The sequence below is a fragment of the Salvelinus alpinus genome, chromosome 23 (assembly GCF_045679555.1).
Source record: "Salvelinus alpinus chromosome 23, SLU_Salpinus.1, whole genome shotgun sequence".
Lineage (NCBI taxonomy): Eukaryota > Metazoa > Chordata > Actinopteri > Salmoniformes > Salmonidae > Salvelinus > Salvelinus alpinus.
In genome coordinates, this window is record NC_092108.1 from 43537272 (window position 1) to 43560207 (window position 22936).

Sequence of the window (22936 nt, forward strand, 5' to 3'; positions counted from 1 at the left end):
GGTACATGTATTACATAAAGATGGCAAGATGCAGTAGATGATATAGAGTACAGTATATACATATGAGATGGGTAATGTAGGGTATGTAAACATTATATTAAGTGGCATTGTTTAAAGTGGCTAGTGGTACATTTTTACATAATTTCCATCAATTCCCATTTTTAAAGTGGCTGGAGTTGAGTCAGTATGTTGGCAGCGGCCGCTAAATGTTAGTGGTGGCTGTTTAACAGTCTGATGGCCTTGAGATAGAAGCTGTTTTTCAGTCTCTCGGTCCCTGCTTTGATGCACCTGTACTGACCTCGCCTTCTGGATGATAGCGGGGTGAACAGGCAGTGGCTTGGGTGGTTGTTGTCCTTGATGATCTTTATGGCCTTCCTGTGACATCGGGTGGTGTAGGTGTCCTGGAGGGCAGGTAGTTTGCCCCCGGTGATGCGTTCTGCAGACCTCACTACCCTCTGGAGAGCCTTACGGTTGTGGGCGGAGCAGTTGCCGTACCAGGCGGTGATACAGCCCGACAGGATGCTCTCGATTGTGCATCTGTAGAAGTTTGTGAGTGCTTTATGTGACAAGCCGAATTTCTTCAGCCTCCTGAGGTTGAAGAGGCGCTGCTGCGCCTTCTTCACAACGCTGTCTGTGTGGGTGGACCAATTCAGTTTGTCCGTGATATGTACATCGAGGAACTTAAAACTTTCCACCTTCTCCACTACTGACCCGTCGATGTGGATAGGGGGGTGCTCCCTCTGCTGTTTCCTGAAGTCCACAATCATCTCCTTTGTTTTGTTGACGTTGAGTGTGAGGTTATTTTCCTGACACCACACTCCGAGGGCCCTCACCTCCTCCCTGTAGGCCGTCTCGTCGTTGTTGGTAATCAAGCCTACCACTGTAGTGTCATCCGCAAACTTGATGATTGAGTTGGAGGCGTGCATGGCCACGCAGTCGTGGGTGAACAGGGAGTACAGGAGAGGGCTCAGAACGCACCCTTGTGGGGCCCCAGTGTTGAGGATCAGCGGGGTGGAGATGTTGTTACCTACCCTCACCACCTGGGGGCGGCCCGTCAGGAAGTCCAGGACCCAGTTGCACAGGGCGGGGTCGAGACCCAGGGTCTCGAGCTTGATGACGAGTTTGGAGGGTACTATGGTGTTAAATGCTGAGCTGTAATCGATGAACAGCATTCTCACATGGGTATTCCTCTTGTCCAGATGGGTTAGGGCAGTGTGCAGTGTGGTTGCGATTGCGTCGTCTGTGGACCTATTGGGTCGGTAAGCAAATTGGAGTGGGTCTAGGGTGTCCGGTAGGGTGGAGGTGATATGGTCCTTGACTAGTCTCTCAAAGCACTTCATGATGACGGAAGTGAGTGCTACGGGGCGGTAGTCGTTTAGCTCAGTTACCTTAGCTTTCTTGGGAACAGGAACAATGGTGGCCCTCTTGAAGCATGTGGGAACAGCAGACTGGGATAAGGATTGATTGAATATGTCCGTAAACACACCAGCCAGCTGGTCTGCGCATGCTCTGAGGACGCGGCTGGGAATGCCGTCTGGGCCTGCAGCCTTGCGAGGGTTAACACGTTTAAATGTTTGGCATTTATAAAATTGTACCGAAAATTCCTGTTTAAATGTTTTACTCACCTCGGCTGCAGTGAAGGAGAGCCCGCAGGTTTTGGTAGGGGGCCGTGTCAGTGGCACTGTATTGTCCTCAAAGCGGGCAAAAAAGTTGTTTAGCCTGTCTGGGAGCAAGACATCCTGGTCCGCGACGGGGCTGGTTTTCTTTTTGTAATCCGTGATTGACTGTAGACCCTGCCACATACCTCTTGTGTCTGAGCTGTTGAATTGCGACTCGATTTTGTCTCTGTACTGGGACTTAGCCTGTTTGATTGCCTTGCGGAGAGAATAGCTACACTGTTTGTATTCGGTCATGCTTCCGGTCACCTTGCCCTGGTTAAAAGCAGTGGTTCGCGCTTTCAGTTTCACGCGAATGCTGCCGTCAATCCACGGTTTCTGGTTTGGGAATGTTTTAATCGTTGCTGTGGGTACGACATCGTCAATGCACTTCCTAATGAACTCGCTCACCGAATCAGCATATTCGTCAATATTGTTGTTGGACGCGATGCGGAACATATTCCAATCCGCGTGATCGAAGCAGTCTTGAAGCGTGGATTCAGATTGGTCGGACCAGCGTTGAACAGACCTGAGCGCGGGAGCTTGTTGTTTGAGTTTCTGTTTGTAGGCTGGAATCAACAAAATGGAGTCGTGGTCAGCTTTTCCGAAAGGGGGGCGGGGGAGGGCCTTATATGCGTCGCGGAAATTAGTATAACAATGATCTAGGGTTTTCCCAGCCCTGGTAGCACAATCGATATGCTGATAGAATTTAGGGAGTTTTGTTTTTAGATTAGCCTTGTTAAAATCCCCAGCTACGATGAATGCAGCCTCAGGGTGTGTGGTTTCCAGTTTACAAAGAGTCAGATAAAGTTCGTTCAGGGCCATCGATGTGTCTGCTTGGGGGGGAATATATACGGCTGTGATTATGATTGAAGAGAATTCCCTTGGTAGATAATGCGGTCGACATTTGATTGTGAGGAGTTCTAGATCAGGTGAACAGAATGACTTGAGTTCCTGTGTGTTGTTATGATGATCACACCACTTCTCGTTAATCATAAGGCATACCCCCCCGCCCCTCTTCTTACCGGAAAGATGTTTGTTTCTGTCGGCGCGATGCATGAAGAAACCAGCTGGCTGCACCGACTCCGTTAGCGTCCCTTGAGTTAGCCATGTTTCCGTGAAGCAGAGCACGTTGCAATCCCTGATGTCTCTCTGGAATGCTACCCGTGCTCGGATTTCATCAACCTTATTGTCAAGAGACTGGACATTGGCGAGTAGTATGCTAGGGAGTGGAGCGCGATGTGCCCGTCTCCGAAGCCTGACCACGAGACCGCCTCGTTTGCCCCTTTTTCGGCGTCGCACAGGGTCGCCGGCTGGGATCAGATCCATTGTATTGGGTGGAAGGCAAAACACTGGATCCGTTTCGGGAAAGTCATATTCCTGGTAGGAACGATGATGAGTTGACGTTAATCGTATATTCAGTAGTTCCTCCCGACTGTATGTAATGAAACCTAAGATTACCTGGGGTACCGATGTAAGAAATAACACATAAAAAAACAAAATACTGCATATTTTCCAAGGAACGCGAAGCGAGGCGGCCATCTCTTTTCGGCGCCGGAAGTTAGAACTGTAACTAAATAAAATATTACAAATTGTTGCTTGTCGCGTTTGTATGTTTTCTTCTCATATACATACACTATTGTTCAAGTTTGGGGTCACTTAGAACTGTCCTTGTTTTTTTTTTGTTTTTTTTCACATTTTTTGTTCATTAAAATAACACCAAATTGATCAGAAATACAGTGTAGACATTGATTATCTTGTAAATTACTATTGTAGCTGGAAACGGCAGATTTTTTTATGGAATATCACATAGGCGTACAGCGGACCATTATCAGCCACCATCACTCCTGTGTTCCAATGGCACGTTGTGTTAGCTAATCCAAGTTTATAATTTTAAAAGGCTACCTTGTTGGTATCAACACATCCCTTCCGCTGATCCTCAACACAGGGGTCTCTCAGGGGTGCGTGCGCAGTCGCCTCCTGAACCCCGTTCACTCATGACTGCACAGCCCCCTGTTCACTCATGACTGCACAGCCAGGCATGACACCAACACCATCATTAAGTTTGCCGATGACACAACAGTGGTAGGCCTGATCACCGACAACGAAAAGACAGCCTATAGGGAGGTCAGAGACCTGACCGTGTGGCACAAGGACAACCTCTCTCTCTCAACGTGATCAATAAAAAGGAGATGATTGTGGACTACAGGAAAAGGAGGACAGAGCACGCCCCCATTTTCATCAACGAGGCTGTAGTGGAGCAGGTTGAGAGCTTTAAGTTCCTTGGCGTCCACATCAACAAACTAACATGGTCCAACCAAGGCAGTCATGAAGAGGGCACGACCAAACCCATTCCCCCTCAGGAAAAGATTTGCCATGGGTCCTCAGATCCTCAAAAGGTTTTACAGCAGCACCATTGAGAGCATGCTGACTGGTTGCATCACTGCATGGTATGGCAACTGCTCGGCCTGCGACCGCAAGGCACTACAGAGGGTAGTGCGTAAGGCCCAGTAAATCACCGGGGCCAAGCTTCCTGCCCCCCTATACCAGGCTGTGTCAGAGGAAGAACCTAATAATTAAACACTCCAGCCACCCGTGTCATAGACTGTTCTCTCTGCTACCGCACAGCTACCGCGCCAAGTCTAGGTCCAAGAGGCTTCTAAACAGCTTCTACCCTCAAGCAATAAGACTCCTGAACATCTAATCAAATTGCTACCCAGACTATTTGCATTGCCCCCACTCCCCTCTTCTACACTGCTGCTGCTACTCTGTTAACTATGCATAGTCAATTTAATAGCTCTACCTACATGTACATATTACCTCGACACCGGTGCCCCCGCACATGGAGTCTGTACCGGTAGTACCACCTGTATATAGCCCCACTATTGTTATTTACAGCTGTTCTTTAATTATTTGTTATTCTTATCTTACTTTTTGGGGGGTCTTTTGTTAACTTCTTATGGCTGGGGGCAGTATTGAGTAGCTTGGATGAATAAGGTTCCCAGAGTAAACTGCCTGCTACTCAGGCCCAGAAGCTAAGATATGCATATTATTAGTAGATTTGGATAGAAAACAGTCTGAAGTTTCTAAAACTGTTTGAATGATATAACAGAACTCATATGGCAGGCAAAAACCTGAGAAAAAATCCAACCAGGAAGTGGGAAATCTGAGGTTTGTAGGTTTTCAAGTCTTTGCCTACCCAATATACGGGGTTATATTTTATTTTTATTTTTTACCTTTATTTAACTAGGCAAGTCAGTTAAGAACAAATTCTTATTTTCAATGACAGCCTAGGAACACTGAACTGCCTTGTTCAGGTGCAGAACAACAGATTTGTACCTTGTCAGCTCGGGGATTTGAACTTGCAACCTTTCGGTTACTAGTCCAACACTCTAACCACTAGGCTACCCTGCCGCCCATATTGCATTTCCCAAGGCTTCCACTAGATGTCAACAGTCTTTAGAACCTTGTTTCAGGCTTCTACTGTGCAGGGGGAGAGAATAAGAGATGATTGACTAAGAGGTCTGGCAGAATGCCATGAGCTCAGTCAGGCGCGAGCCAGTGAGAGGTAGCTGCGTTCCTTTTCCTTTCTAAAGACAAAGGAATTCTCCGGTTTAAACATTATTGAAGATTTATGATAAAAACATCCTAAAGACTGATTCTATACATCATTTGACATGTTTCTACGAACTGCAATGGAACTTCTTGACTTTGTCTGGCCTGCGCTTCGTGAATTTGGATTTGTGAACTATATGCGCAAACAAAAGAGGTATTTGGACATTAATTATGGACGTTATCGAACAAAACAAACATTTGTGGAACTGGGATTCATGGGAGTGCATTCTGATGATCATTAAAGGTAAGTGAATATTTATAATGCTATTTCTGACTTCTGTTGACTCCACAACATGGCGGGTATCTGTATGGCTTGTTTTGGTCTCTGAGCTCTGTACTCAGATTATTGCATGGTGTGCTTTTTCCGTAAAGCTTTTTTGAAATCCGACACAGCGGTTGCATTAAGGAGAAGTGGATCTATAATTCCATGCATAACACTTGTATCTTTTATCAATGTTTATTATGAGTATTTCTGGAAATTGATGTGGCTCTCTGCAAAAATCACAGGATGTTTTGGAAGCAAAACATTACTGAACATAATGCTCCAATGTAAACAGGTTTTTGGATATAAATATGAACTTTATCGGAAAAAAACCCACACATTATTGTGTAACACGAAGTCCTATGAATGTCATCTGATGAAGATCAAAAGTTATAGAGTTAATCACTTTCTGCTTTTTGTGACTCGTCTCTTTGGCTGGAAAAATGGCTTTGTTTTTCTGTGACTAGGTGCTGACCTAACAATCGCATGGTATGCTTTCGAGGTAAAGCCTTTTTGAAATCGGACACTGTGGTGGGATTAACAACAAATGTATCTTTAAAATGGTGTATAATACTTATTAGTGTATAATACTAATACTGTTTGAGGAATTTTAATTATGAGATGTTTGAATTTTGCGCCCTGCACTTTCACTGGCTGTTGTCATATCGATCCCGTTAACGGGATTTCAGCCGTAAGAAGTTAAATGCATTGTTCGTTAATGGCTTGTAAGTAAGCATTTCACTGTAAGGTCTAATATCTGTTGTATTAGGTGCATGTGACAAATAAAATTTGATGTCAGAGGAAAAACCAAGCCACGAGGTCGAAGGAACTGTCCGTAGAGCTCCGAGACAGGATTATGTCGAGGTACAGGTCTGGGAAAGGGTACCAAAGCATTTATACAGCATTGGAGGTCTCCAAGAAGACAGTGGCCTCTATTATTCTTACATGGAATAAGTTTGGAACAACCAAGACTCTTCCTAAAGCTGTCCGCACGGCCAAACTGAACAAATCGAGGGAGAATGGCCTTGGTCAGGCAGGTGACCAAGAACCCAATGGTCACTGACAGAGATCCTGAGTTCGTCTGGAGAAAGTTCCAGAAGGACAACAATCTCTGCAGCACTCAACCAAATCAGGCCTTTATGGCCAGATGGAAGCCACTCCTCAGTAAAAGGCACATGACAGCCCTCTGGAGTTGGCCAAAAGGCACCTAAAGGACTCAGACCATGAGAAACAATATTCTCTGGTCTGATGAACCCAAGATTTGACTCTTTAGACTGAATGCCAAGCGACACGTCTGGAGGAAACCTGACACCCATCCTACGGTGAAGCATGGTGGCAGCATCATGCTGTGGGGATGTTTTTCCAGTAGCAGGGACTGGGAGACTAGTCAGGATCAAGGGAAAGATGAACAGAGCAAAGTATAGAGATCCTTGATGAAAACCTGCTCAAGAGCATTCAGGACCTCAGACTGTGGCAAATGTTCACCTTCCAACAGGACAACAACCCCAAGCAGACAGCCAAGACAATGCAGGAGTGGCTTCGGGACAAGTCTCTGAATGTCCTAGAGTGGTCCAGACAGAGTCCGGACTTGAACCGGATCGAACACCTCTGGAGATACCTGAAAATAGCTGTGCAGCAACACTCCCCATCCAACCTGACAGCGCTTGAGAGGATCTGCAGAGAAGAATGGGAGGAACTCCAAGTACAGGTGTGCCAAGCTTGTAGCGTCATACCCAAGAAGACTCAGGGCTGTAATCGCCGCCAAAAGGTACTTCAACAAATTACTGAGGTAAAGGGTCTGAATATTTTTTCTATTTTCTTTGATAAATTAGCAAAAATGTCAAAAAAATGGTTTTTGCTTTGTCATTATGGGATATTGTTTGGAAATTGAAAACAATTTAATCCATTTAAAAATGTGGAAAAAGTAGAGGTCTGACTACACTGTCTCTCAGATACAGGGCAGACTTTAGAATAAACTTAGATTTTTGGGGGCGGGGGACTGTTTTTCTATGCGTTTGTATGGGCTAAAGCAGTAAGGCCAAAAATAAACAAACATTTAATAATTTTTTTATACTTCAAGGGGACATAAAATGTATAATCAAATTGCAAAATGATCCTCCGTATTACCTTCTTAAAACATTCCAGATAACTTAGTAGTAAAAAGTGTTCAGTATCAAAAGGAACATTGAATCATTTCACAAGTACCAGTTGATCTACATGAATTATGAAGGGCAGGACAACTGCAAGAGAGAACGTGGGTGAAAGAAAAAACGATATGGGTGGTACACTACAAACCACAAATGGTAAAAGACATTTAATAAGGTTATACATTTTTCTGCCATTTCCAGAGATGAAAATAATGAAACCTCCCTGGTCAGGGATCAGCCCAATGATTGATAAATCAATACATCTTGTTTATACTGAAAGCACTCCACCCCTGACAATCAGCTAAGCAGAGAGATCCTAACTAAACACATTGAATAATTCTTATCAAAAAAGGTGTCTACAGTACTGTTGTAGTCACTTCAAGGGTTTAACCAACATGGGTGTTAAATGTGTTTCTAGCTTACCATGTACAGTGCCAGTCAAAAGTTTGGACACACCTACTCATTGAAGGGTTCTCCTTTATGTTTGACTATTTTCTACATTGCAGAACAATAGTGAAGACATCAAAACTATGAAACATGGAATCATGTAGTAACCAAAACAAAACAAAAAGTGTTAGACAAATCAAAATATATTTTATATTCTTCAAAGCAGCCACCCTTTGCCTTGACAGATTTCCACACTCAACCAGCTACACCTGGAATGCTTTTCCAACAGTCTTGAAGGAGTTCCCACATATGCGAAGCACTTGTTGGCTGTTTTTCCTTCACTCTGCAATTCCAACTCATTCCAAACTAATCTAAAATTGGGTTGAGGTTGGGTGATTGTGGAGGCCAGGTCATCTGATGCAGCACTCCATACTCTACTTCTTGGTCAAATATCCTTTACACAGCCTGGAGGTGTGTTTTGGTTCATTGTCCTGTTGAAAAACAAATTATCATCCCACTAAGCGCAAACCAGATGGGATGGCGTATCACTGCATAATGCTGTGATAGCCATGCTGGTTAACTGTGCCTTGAATTCTAAATAAATCGGTGACCGTGTCACTAGCAAAGCACCACCACACATGCAGAGATAATCCGTTCACCTACTTTGCGTCTCACAACGACACGGCAGTTGGAACAAAAAATCTAAAATTTGGGCCCATCAGACCAAAGGATAGATTTTCACTGGTCTAATGTCCATTGCTCGTGTGTCTTGGCCCATGCAAGTCCCTTATTATTGGTGTCCTTTAGTAGTGGTTTCTTTGCTGCAATATGACCATGAAGGCCTGATTCACGCAGTCTCCTCTGAACAGTTGATGTTGAGATGTGTCTGTCTTGAACTTATTTGGCTGTAATCATAGGCTGGTAACTAATTAACTTATTATCCTCTGCAGCAGAGGTAACTCTGGGTCTTCCTTTCCTGTGGCGGTCCTCATGAGAGTTTCATCATAGCGCTTGATGGTTTTTGCGACTGCACTTGAAAAAACTTTCAAAGTTCTTGGAATTTTCCAGATTGACACCTTTATGTCTTAAAGTAATGATGGACTGGCGTTTCGCTTTGCTTATTTGAGCTGTTCTTGCCAAAATATGGACTTGGTCTTTTACCAAATAGGGTGATCTTCTGTATACCACCCCTACCTTGTCACAACAATTGATTGGCTCAAACGCATTAAGAAAATAAATAACACAAATTAACTTAATTGAAATGCATTCCAGGTGACTACCTCGAAGCTGGTTGAGAGAATGCCAAGAGTGTGCAAAGCAGTCATAAAGGCAAAGGGTGGCTACTTTGAAGAATATAACATATATTTTGATTTGTGTAACACTTGTTTGGTTACTACATGATTCCATGTGTTATTTCATAGGTTTGATGATGTAGAACATAGTAAAAATAAAGAAAAACCCTGGAATGAGTAGGTGTCCAAACGTTTGACTGGTACTGTATAATAGTGAAGAAACAGAACACTAACACACAAATCAGTTATTAACTATTAATTGATACATAGCTACAACTATATTGTGCATACCATAACAAATAACTGAAAACAACGTAATAGAATGCACTGAAAATATATAGTGACTATGAAGTTCAGCCTTGACCGAAAAAAATGAAAGTTCAGCATAATTCCATCACGAAGGAGATATGTACATTCATCGCGAGTTCTCCTACGCATAAGACTCCACAAAGGATGCTTCAGAGTAATTTAGAGTAATTGTATTCTGCTTTGTGAATTAACCATCTTCAGAAGCGTTGATGAAAATGAAGCTTGGAGATGAACTAAAACAGCAGCAATGGCAAAGTAGAATCAGTATTAAAATGTCAGAATGATAGACATACACTAAAATGAGACCACTGCAGTGTGTGTGGATGAGGAAGACAAAGGCAGCTTGACCTTCCCAGGTTTGCCCATTTGCAGAGACGTCGCCGAGTCGTGACTCATTCCCTGTACTCTGTGGTTCCCTACAATCAGTACCTGGAGCCCGATCTCATTATAGACTGGGCAGCCTCTGGACACAGATCGCAGGCCCCAAAGACCTGGAGGTGCAGTGAGCTAACAGTACACGTCAATGAGCTGGCCAGGGCACAGCACAACAATATACCTCAAGCTTTGGGTAATAAGTTAGTCACGGAAACCGATCAGAGGAACATGAACTCCCTATTACAACAGTAGAGTAGGAACTGGACTTCAACTGGTTTGCATCTGTTATTCTCCAAGGTATGTAATAGTTCAAACAACAACAAAAAATATACCGTTGATAAGAATACGATTTTTCGGTAGGATTTTCAATACCCCAAATATTTTCTATACTGAACTGAAATGTAACAATTTCAAATATTTTACTGAGTTACAGTTCATAAGTCAAATAAATTCATTAGGCCCTAATCTATGGATTTCACATGACTGGGAATACAGATATGCATCGGTTGGTCACAGATGCCTTAAAAAGAAAAGCTAGGCGCGTGGATCAGAGAACCAGTCAGTATCTGGTGTTAACACCATTTGCCTAATGCAGCATGACATCTCCTTCGCATACAGTTCATCAGGTTGTTGATTGTGGCCTGTGGAATGTTGTCCCACTCCTCTTCAATGGCTGAGCGAAGTTGCTGGATATTGGCGGGAACTGGAACACCTTGCCGTACACGTCTATCCAAAGCATCCCAAACATGCTCAATGGGTGACAGGTGTGGTAAGTATGCAGGCCATGGAAGAACTGACATTTCCAGCTATTGTGTAAAGAGCTTTGCGTTATCATACTGAAACATGAGGTGATGGTGGAGGATGAATGGCATGACAATGGGCCTCAAGATCTCATCACGGCATCTCTGTGCATTCAAATTGTCATTGATAAAATGGAATTGTGTTCGTTATCTTTAGTTTATGACTGCCCATACCATGGGGCACTCTGTTCACAACATTGACATCAGCAAACCACTTGCCCACACAACACCATACACGCCGTCTGCCCGGTACATTTGAAACCGGGATTCATCTGTGAAGAGCATTTTCCCACTGAAGTCGGTTACAATGCCGAACTGCAGTCAGGTCAAGACCCTGGTGAGGACGACAAGCATGCAGATGAGCTTCCCTGAGACGGTTTCTGACAGTTTGTGCAGAAACTCTTCGGTTGTGCACACCCACAGTTTCATCAGTTCTCTGGTTGGCTGGTCTCAGACGATCCCGCAGGTGTAGAAGCCAGATGTGGAGGTCCTGGCGTGGTTACACGTGGTCTACAGTTGTGAGGCCGGTTGGACATACTGCCAAATTCTCGAAAACAACTTGAGACAAGGCGCCTTATGGTAGTTATTAATATTAAATTCTCTGGCAACAACTCTGGTGGACATTCCTGCAGTCAGCATGCCAATTGCATGCTCCCTGAACTTGAGACATCTGTGGCATTGTATTGTGTGACAAAACAACACATTTTAGAGAGGCCTTCTATTGAAGCAAGCACAAGGTGCACCTGTGCAATGATCATGCTGTTTAATCACCATCTTGATATGCCACACCTGTCAGGTGGATGGATTACCTTGCCAAAGGAAAAATGCTCACTAATAGGGATAAACAAATTTGTGCACAAAATACAAGAGAAAGCTTTTTGTGCATATGGAACATTTCAGGGATTTTCTTTATTTCAGCTCATGAAACCAACACTTTACATGTTGCATTTATATTCTTGTTCAGTGTAAATTGAGCAAATTGCATTCTCTCCAGCTATTAGGGATGTATTCACAGATATAAATTTGAACCTTGGACCAATGCATAAGATACTAGTGCATTGGTCCCTGGGAGCATTTGAAAACCGATCCAAAACGTTACGAATTGCCGGTTTACTAAATGTTTTTTTATTCATTGTTTCATTCCAAAAATACCTCATCTGTTGTGGCTGAATTGACAAGTCCTCTCCTTCAGTTCAGTAGCCTATCAAACTTTTATGCATGTAACTGCGTACAACTATCTGATAAGTGTACAGTTTAAGACAGTTGCTCATGTCAACGAGAGATGGGCCTTATCCCTGTTCTAATAGGCTATTTGTGCATCTGCACAGCACGTTCAGCATTCAAATGCTTGTAAAAATGGCTTTCACACTGTCAAATCATAGGCTTTATAAGTTAAGTGACAACCAATGTAATTTGCTGGGTCATTGTTACCAAATGCACTGTAGAGAATGGTGTTTTAACAGAGTGGACAACCCACATCCAACTGCTGATTGGAGTTTTCAAACATTCAGAATTTACTTAGATTCAGGTTCACCATAATAAATAGTTTTGATAGTTTTGCTTTAAAACAGTCAGGGTATTGTGATTTTTACATGAACAGGGTCTTTTCATCAAGGACATCATTTTTAAAAAGTTGCCTAGACATGGTCGCAATGGTCTAGGGGTGTAACGGTACACGTATTAGTACCCGAAACGGTCAGTACAGCAACCTTTGACCCGCCTGCAAATGAATACATAAAAATAAAAATAATTGTCCCCCCAAAAAATCTCGAGTTCTGTACGATGGGGGTGGTCGATAAACCAGAATTGGAGGATCCTCCATGATCGTTAAAATCCCTAGTTTGGGAATATTTTGGCTTCACAGTAGATTACAACAACGATGGACCGAAAGTTGTGGATAAAACGTTAACAGTATGTCGCTACTGCTCAACGAGAATAGCCTACGCAGATTGGTGCATGTAGCTTGTTGTTGTTGGCTAAATCACAAGTCACCAACACAGCACTATAATCATAGAACCTCCGTGCGTGACAAAGCAAGTTGAGATGATCCAATCAATGGAAGATATGGAAATATAGTGCCTTCGGAAAGTATCCAGACCCACTAACTTTCCCAACATTTTGTTACGTCACAGCCTTATAAAAATGGATAAATAAAAATAAAAAATCCTCAGCAATCTACACAATACCCCAGTCACAAAGCGAAAACAGGTTAAATGTTTGCACATTTATTTACGTAAGTATTCAGACCCTTTGCTATGACTTGAAATTGAGCTCAGGTGCATCCTGATTCCATTGATCATCTTTGAGATGTTTTGTCAGAGCCCTCAAACTCAACTCTGGACCGCGAAGCCAGTTCCACTGCTTGTTTTCAAAATCAGGTAGAACAGAAAACAAGCAGCATCCAGACCTCGTAGAGTAAGAGTTGAATACCCCTGGTGCAGAGAATCATTGTACCATCTAGACCACTGAAATATATTTTCAATAACCCAAAATGTGTAGTTTCAGCTGTTTGAAACTGGTGTACAAAACCAAGACTTTAAAACCGGAAGCATAGAAATGGCGCACTTAGAACAAATATACTGCTTCTTGACTTACTTTAAATGAGAATGACAGATCTATAACTCAAATTTCTATGTGAATTTGGTCAAGTCACCCAAAAACTTAGTTAGATATTGCATCGTTAATTGAGAAGGATATGACCAAGAGCCAACAGGTAGACTGCTACTTAATAGTCAATGGAGGTTAGGCTTGGGTGGTATACTGTATACCGGGGTATTTGGAAAAAGGCCACAAAATGGTTTTTTCAATACCGTCAAAACTAATTGTAGTTTTTCTATAAATTTGAATATTTGTAGATACTTTAAGTTAATACCCGCAGTCAACTTGTAAAATACATTAGAGGATACCGCTTACAGTAGTTCCCCAGAACAGTTGAGCCAGTCACGTTTGTTTGTAAATAGCATAACGGGAAAAAGTGGGAGGTGGTGAATCCATAGCGTTCTATATCTATCGGCACGTTGTTGTGCAGCGCTCGAGGGGATGAAGTTACACTTGTATGCAATTCACCACTAAATGTTTGCCATCAGATATCTTACAATGGCTTTCCGCCGTATTTGAGAAGTCCTACTACTAGAGTTTCTTCCCCATCCCCTCTGCTCCGTGTACACCTGCTGCTCTTCCTTCAGAAAAGCATGCACAACAACTTTGTTCATTTGCACAATTTCTCTCACTTATAAAATGTCCACACTCACCAAAAACCACATTCGGTAGCTACTAGTTATGCTTGTATAGCTTTATGAGCTCGATTTGCCAATCGTTGCAATTACATTGGTTTTTCGCTCATTAGCATTTCGCTAACGGTGTCTATGTGACTTTGCTATTTCTTGTGCCAATTTTGTTAGCATTCTGGTAGACGCCCCAAAAGAAGAAAGATGGTCTTACCGTTACAGATTTCAGGGTCATGCCGTGGTAGGTGCCCATGGTGTCAATCTTGAATCCCTCCGTTTCTAAAGGACACAAGTCAATCAATCAGTAATGCACGTTACTTTTCAGGTGGCTTGGGTAAGGCTGTGGCGGTCATGAAATTTTGTCAGCCAGTTGATTGTCAATAAAATAACTGCCGTTAATTAACAAACACATTCAGCATTTCCTGGCTTCCACGCATAGCCTACAAGCCACTGATGCAGCCTTTGGAACATCTACATTTTAAAAAGTCTAATAAAACCACGTAATATAGCCTACACCATCTCAATAAATCAATTATTGATTTTAGACAGGTCTAAAGAAACATGTTAACCTCTCCTGGGCACGTGAGACGGTAGCGTCCTACCTCTTCAACAGCCAGTGAAACTGCTGGGCGCCAAATTCAAAAACAGAAATACTCATTATAAAAATTCAGAAAACAAAAAACATATTTTACATAGGTTTAAAGATGAACTGTTTGTGAATCCAACCACGGTGTCAGATTTTAAAAATGCTTTACGGCGAAAGCATAACGTACGATTATTTGAGAACATAGCCCACTAGACAAATCATTACAAACAGTAGCCAGCCAGGTAGAACAGTTACACAATTTAGAAATAGAGATAAATTGAAACCCTTACCTTTGATGATCTTCATATGGTTGCACTCAGCAGACATTCATTTACTCAATAAATGTTATTTTTGTTCGATAAAGTCTCTTTATATCCAAAAACCTCCGTTTTGTTCGCGCGTTTTCTTCAGTAATCCACAGGCTCAAACATTGCGTTTGAACAGGAAACAGGAAGACAAAAAAATCCAAATTGTATCCGTAAAGTTCATAGAAACATGTCAAACGATGTTTATATTCAAACCTCAGGTTGTTTTTAGTCTAAATAATCGATAATATTTCAACCGGACAATAACGTTGTCAATTTAAAAGGTAAACAAGAAACGCACTCTCTCGGTCTTGTGCAGGAAAAAGCTCTGTGACACAGCAGGGTCCACTCATTCAGACTGCTCTTACTTCTTCATTTATCAGAATACAAGCCTGAAACAATTTCTGAAGACTGTTGACATCTAGTGGAAGGCATAGAAACTGCAATTTGAGTCCTAAGTCAATGGATACTGAATTAGCATTGAATAGAAAAAAAAAGAAAAGAAAAAAAAAACGACTTCCTGAATGGATTTTTCTCAGGTTTTCGCCTACCAAATCAGTTCTGTTATACTCACAGACACTATTTTAACAGTTTTGGAAACTTTAGAGTGTTTTCTATCCAAATCTACCAGTTACATGCATATCATATATTCTGGGCCAGAGATGCAGGCAGTTTAATTTGGGCATGCATTTCATCCAAAATTCCAAATGCTGCCCCCTACCCTAGAGAAGTTAAGAAACTGTAGTCTATTTCAGAAGAAGAGAATACTTTGAGATGTCCTAATGTTAGGCCTTGATCTGGCTATGCCATAAAGCTGTGAGCTACACTAGTTCACTTAGCAGACAAGATTTGCTTCAAATTCCGCAGCATTATTTTATATTATAAAGAACACAATTGAACGTAGCTGAATAAAATAATTGATGAGGGAGTGCGCACATGCGGCTATTCTGTGTTGAGCGGTTAACAAAGAAAAAGGTACTCCTATATGCTTACTTTAAATTAATTTATCCAACTTTTAGTTGTGATACAAAAGTTGGGCTATACAGTGCATTCGGAAAGTATTCAAAACCCTTCACTTTTTCCACATTTTGTTATGTTACAGCCGTATTCTAAAATGTATTCGATTATTTTTCCCCCCACTCGTCAATCTACACACAAAAGTCTGACAAAGCGAACATGGACATAAAAAATAAAAAAAACGTCTTTATTAATACATTTATTAATAGTTTACATAACTATTCAGACCTTTTGCTATGAGACTCTAAATTGAGCTCAGGTACATCCTGTTTCCATTGAATCATCCTTGAGATGTTTCTACAACTTCAATTGGAGTCCACCTGTGGTAAATTAAATTGATTGGACATGATTTGGAAATGCACACACCTGTCTATATAAGGTTCCACAGTTGACAGTGCATGTCAGAGAAAAAAAACCAAGCCATGAGGTCGAAGCAATTGTCCGTATAGCTCCGAGACGGGATTGTGTCGAAGCACAGATCTGGGAAAGGGTACCAAAAAACGTCTGCGGCATTGAAGGTCCCCAAGAACACAGTGGCCTCCATCATTCTAAAAAGGAAGACGTTTGGAACCAACAAGACTCTTCCTAGAGCTGGCCGCCCGGCCAAACTGAGCAATCGGGGGAGAGGAGCCTTGGTCAGGGAGGTGACCAAGAATCCGATGGTCACTGACAGAGCTCTGGAGTTCCTCTGTGGAGAGGGAAGAACCTTGCAGAAGGACAACCATCTCCAGGCACCGCTCACCACCTGGCCAATACCATCCCTACGATGAAGCATGGGGTTGGCAGTAGAGGTCGACCAATTACGATTTTAACGCCGATACCGATTATTGGAGGACCAAATAAAGCCGATACCGATTAATCTGACAATTTTTTTTGGGGGGGGGTAATAATGACAATTACAACAATACTGAATGAACACTTATTTTAACTTAATATAATACATCAAAATCAATTTAGCCTCAAATAAATAATGCAATATGTTCAATTTGGTTTAAATAATGCAAAAACAAAGTGTTGGAGAAGTAAAAGTGCAATATGTGCCATGTAAGAAAGCTCATGTTTAAGTTCCTTGCTCAGAACATGAGAACATATGAAAGCTGGTGGTTCCTTTTAACATGAGTGTTCAATATTCCCAGGTAAGAAGTTTTAGGTTGCAGTTATTACAGGAATGAAAGGACTACTTCTCTCTATACCATTTGTATTTCATTAACCTTTGACTATTGGATGTTCTTATAGGCACTTTAGTATTGCCAGTGTAACAATATAGCTTCCATCCCTCTCCCCGCTCCTATCTGGGCTCGAACCAGGAAAGTGGAAGCCGTGTGACGCTAGCTACCACAGGAGACTTAGTGGAAAGAAAAAGCTAAAGATATATTTCTACAAGAAGCAAAAACATTCCTTTTGGTCAGTTATTCAACACAAAAGACGAGCCGAGGTCCTAGGTTCGGAAGCGTTAACTGTTCTCAGGCGAACCGCAAGGTTAAGTAGGAAGACAGGAATCAAGTCATGCTGAGTAGTGCGCTTCGCAAGGAAGAGGCGCAAGAATGACCAGAAGGTGGGCGAGTGGCACACCTCATTCGCCACTCAACAGACGCTATGTGATTGGTTCCTCCTAGTAGTGATTCCCAGAGCAAATCCCAATGTGATAGATCAAAACAAGTATTTGAAAGATAACCATGTATGCCTATGCTGCCTCAAACAATATGAACCGCATCATCACAATTAAACAAGCCTAAACAGAACAAACCACCACTGAGTAGTCAGCAAAAACATTAGCCGTGTTCAAATAGTAATACTAACCGCACTATTTGTGATGTAAATTGAGTATGTAGTATGCTTATTGGTCATATTATGGATATAGTTAGTATGCCAAGTATACAAGCAGTGGACACTATTTCAGTGCTTTTCGGGCTCATTATGCAATTCTTCAGAAAATGGGCGTGGCTTCACAACATTTGCAGATTTGAAGACAATGGCGTAAGATATGCAGCCGAAGTCTGACGAGAGCGCATACAAATTCATTGCTTTAACTAATTATGACAAATGTTAAGAAAATCTTGAGCAATGTAATTACTTTTCAAATAAGTTAAAAGTTGTGTTGGCTGAGCTAGCCTAACGAAGAACATAGCATATCATTACAGCAGTTGCTTGTATGTACCAGTACATTTGCTTGCTACCTAACATTAGTTGCTACTACTACAAACTTGCCAGTATATCAACCGTAGGCTAACTAACTACCCAATGTTTATTGACTTTTCACGTCATTTAAGTGGTGTAGTCGGTTTGCGTTCTCAATGGACATTATTAATGAAGTCGTAAGAGGTCTAGCTTGTAATTTGCTATACTAACAAGCTAGCAATAAGTTGCATAGCAACAGCTTCAAATTCCGGTAGACAGGGGAAGCGCTAGTACACTAAACTGAAAGGATACCATTTGTTTACAGTATACTAAAATTAACTAATAGTATGGGTATTCAAACACAGCTATTTACTTCTAAAGAGAAAAACACTCAAAGCCATGTTACGCAATTTAGCCATCATTCAGAGCACTTGCAATGTTTTACGCAGGCTGGTGGAAGGAGCTATAGGAAGATGGGCTCATTGTAATGGATGGAATGGAAGCAAATAGGGATTTGACAAACGGACAATTCCATGTCAACATACAATGCAGAACAATGGTCCTATTACAAATGTATGACCGCTAGGGCCGGGCAATGAAGTTATATCTCCTGGAACCCTTAACAGACATAGAACACAGCTACAATAACATGTCGATTGCGACAATTTGTAACTTTTCAGACAAAGAAAATAAAAAAGTGACAGAATTCTGCTGCAGCATAACTTTTTTTTCTCTCCCTCTAACAACAATAATTGTCACTGATTGATGTGCTGCTCTGTTTATGGTATGGGAGCTAAATGTCTTGGTAAGTCAAAGTGTTTAACAAACTTGAAAGTACTTTTTTTAGGAGATTGTTCTGCACGCAGGCAGCAGGCAGGCTGGGCAAAGCAGCTCAAGATTATTTGATTGACAGTTCCGGCCTAGTGATGGATGTTAGTCTTGCTTCAGTCCCCTTCAAACCCTATCCCAGTCTGCTGTCCCCACATGGTCCAGATGGCCACCATTGTTCCTGTTCCCAAGAAAGATAAGGTAACTGAACAAAATGACTATCGCCCCGAAGTACTCAATTCTGTCATCACGAAGTGCTTTGAGAGACTAATCAAGGATCATATCACACCCACCCTACCTGTCACCCTAGATCCAGTCCAATTTGCTTACCGCCCCAATAGGTCCACAGACGATGCAAACGCTATCACACTGCACTATCCCATCTGGACAAGAGGAATACCTATGTAAGAATGCTGTTCATTGACTACAGCTCTGCATTCAACACTATAGTACCCTCCAAACTCATCATTAAGCTTGAGACGCTGGGTCTCGACCCCGCCCTGTGCAACTGGGTCCTGGACTTTGACGGGCCGCCCCCAGGTGGTGAAGGTAGGAAACAACATCTCCACCCCGCTGATCACAAGGGTACGTTCACAGCCCCCTCCTGTACTCCCTGTTCACCCATGACTGCATGGCCATGCATGCTTCCAACTCAATCATCAAGTTTGCAGACGACACTACAGTGGTAGGCTTGATTACCAACAACGACGAGACGGCCTACAGGGAGGAGCTGAGGGCCCTTGGAGTGTGGTGTCAAGAAAATAACCTCTCACTCAATGTCAGCAAAACAAAAGAGATGACCGTAGACCTCAGGAAACAGCAAAGGGAACACACTCCTATCCACATCAAAGAGACAGCAGTGGAGAAGGTAGAAAGTTAAGTTCCTCTGTGTACATATCACCGACAAACTGAAATGGTCCACGCACACAGACAGTGTGATGAAGGCACAATAGCACCTCTTCAACCCCAAATTGGCTTGTCACCGAAAACCGTCACTAACTTTTACAGGTGCACAATTGATAGCATCCTGTCGGGCTGTATCACCGCCTGTTATAGCAACTGCACCGCCCACAACCGCAGGGCTCTCCAGAGGGTGGTGCGGTCTACACAACGCATCACCGGGGGCAAACTACCTGCCCTCCAGGACACCTACAACACCTGATGTCACAGGAAGGCAAAAAAGATCACCAAGGACAATAACCACCCGAGCCACTGCCTGTTCACCCCGCTTCCATCCAGAAGGCGAGGTCAGTACAGGTGCATCAAAGCTGGGACAGAGAGAGATAGAAGCTGTTTTTCAATCTCACGGCTTCAGATTGTTAAACAGCCACCACTAGCACTAGCAGCTGCCTACCTACAGAGTTGATATCATTGGCCACTTTAATAAATGGAAAACTAGTCACTTTAATGTTTCCATATCTCATATGTATATACTGTATCCTTCACGATCTATTCTTTACCATCTATTGAATCTTAGCCTGCTCATCCATATATTTTATACTTATATTCTTATCCCATTCCTTTACTATTATCGTGTGTATTAGGTTTTGTTGTGGAACTTGTTAGATATTACCTGTTAGATCTAGAAGCATAAGCATTTCGCTACACTCACAATAACATCTGCTAACCATGTGTATGTGACCAAAAATTTGATTTGAGAAGCCTCATTCCTTTACAGACAAGAAAAATGCTGGTTCATATCTCCAGAGGTTTCGTGTCCGCATTAAAATGTTTGCCTACCCGGACAGACAAACCTGTCGTGCATTCAAGGGGACACATTCCATTGTGTGTGAAAAGGTTAAATCGATAAAGGCTACCGGTAGCCTACTGTAAATTCATATTATGAGACAAAAACAAATAGTAGGGTACCCCGTGCTTGCAAGACTGGCCTGAAGACACCCCTGTAGCCCAGCGACATCGTGCCATGAATAGGCTAGGGTATCCTACACGCAACTGACCGAATACCAAACGCACACTTGCATCATTAGCAAAGAGACAGAGCAGGCAGGCAGCGCAAAGGAGAGAGGGGAGGGGCAGGCAGAAGCGTGTTCATACATTTTGGTAACACCATACCTAAACCGGTCGAGCATGTGCGCAAATAAATTGGCCCCCCCACAAACGCGATCACGACACGCAGGTTGAAATATCAAAACAAACTCTCAACCAAATATATTAATTTGGGGACAGGTCGAAAAGCATTTAAACTTTTATGGCAATTTAGCTAGCTAGCTTGCAGTTGCTAGCTAATTTGTCCTGGGATATAAACGTTAAGTTGTTATTTTACCTGAAATGCACAAGGACCTCTACTCCGACAATTAATCTACACAAAAACGGTCAACCGAATCGTTTTTAGTCATCTCTCCTCCTTCCATGCTTTTTCTTCTTTGGACTTTATATGGCGATTGGCATCTAACTTTCATAGTTACCATGATGACCGACCGAACTCAGTTCATCTATCAGCTTCTATAAACCAATGAGGAGATGGGAGAGGCAGGACTTACACCGCGTTCAGTGTCACAAATAGAACTGGCTTCTATTTTAGCGCATGGCAACGCAGACTGTCGTTGGCGCGCACGAGCAGTGTGGGTGCATTAATTGAATAACATGTTAACATTTATTTTGCAACGCGAGCGCACGTGACACAAGCGGTGTGGTCAGCATGTAATAAACAGTTTTTTGGTTAGGGATTTTTCTGAACTTCAAGGACCACAACTTAATTTAAATGTTCACAACCCTAGTGCCAAACATATCAAACGCATAGCAACAACGCATAACTCCGTTCCATTTATTCCATTCCAGCCATTACAATGAGCCTGTCCTCCTTTAGCTCCTCCCACCAGCCTCCTTTGCACACACACACAAAATACTATTATTCATGGTTATATTTACAAAGAAACAACGTCTCACTCACCCTCTTTTCCTTTGAATCTCTCCTGATCGTATCGGTTATAAGCAGCTGGGACAGGTTGCTTGTTCCTTATGGACTGGTCCTTGAGGGGAGGCAAGAGGTTACACTTAAAACACAGGTCATTTCCAATTAATGATCCGCATATAGAGACTATTATAATGAAGTGGTAATACTCCGCTCAACCCTGCGTCGACAGGTTACATACTCATTTTTATGGAGAAGCACCAAGTTCATTTCACGCTCCATTTCTTTTAGAAATGACAACAGGGAGGTGAGGTATTCATAGATGTTATGGAATTGGATTTATGGATTTCATTCTCAATGATGCATTGGCTGGATTCTTAGAATGCAAAAGAGTGTATCCAAAATCAAATCTATGGTGGTACATCTACAGCGTGCATTAAATTAAACATGTTCCTTACCACCAGAGTGGTGTTCTGTGCTGGCCTCTGCTCAGGGGCGCGTCCCTCCTCCCTGGCCTTCACCGATTGCAGGATGGCAAAGATGTTTTTGGAGAAGTTCTGCATGAGCAAAAGATTTATGAGCACAGTGTAAAAGGTAGGCGAGACATCACTCCAAAGAAAAAGCTTTGATGTGTAGATCAAAGCTACAAAGGACCCTTTTCTGTGCACATTGTGCAGTGACATGTGTAAAGCGAGCACCATAAACAAATCCATTGAGCTTCCTCTACCTAAAAATGTCCTAAACTCAAATGTATATAAATCAAGAGGTATTAATAATTGGGGAGATTAGTCCACAGAAATGTTGTACTTTAAAAAAAAAAACTAGATTCTGATACATGGAGGTTTTCTGCAAAATGTGTAATCTCAGACATCACTTAATAACACAACAGCAGATCTCACCACCAAATCAAAAAACATTTCCCTTGTGGTGATGCTGCCACCTGCAGGCATAAAAGAACACAAGTTTTAAACCAAAGGTTTTTGATCAGCTATGGATAAGGATCATCGCCCCCACCCTTCAAGGCCAATTTTGTTCTATGGTTACCCGAGGACACACACATGGAGTGTGTGTCTTCCCATGTGGCCGGATTCCTCCTCATAATGTCATGAAATGACAGCATCCCTAAATGACAGAATGACCC

The 22936-nt window shown here is 42.4% G+C and overlaps 1 protein-coding gene across 1 annotated transcript in view; it reads right to left on the reverse strand.

The window, feature by feature from the left end:
- LOC139551094 (parafibromin-like) overlaps nucleotides 1-22936 on the reverse strand; it is a 69108-nt gene that overhangs the window by 42125 nt on the left and 4047 nt on the right. Inside the window, exons 9-11 of the mRNA XM_071362490.1 lie at nucleotides 22254-22352; nucleotides 21835-21913; nucleotides 14284-14348 (exon numbers count right to left, since the gene is read on the reverse strand). Of these exons, the coding sequence (XP_071218591.1) occupies nucleotides 14284-14348; nucleotides 21835-21913; nucleotides 22254-22352 (243 nt within the window). The remainder of the gene's footprint in view (nucleotides 1-14283; nucleotides 14349-21834; nucleotides 21914-22253; nucleotides 22353-22936) is intronic.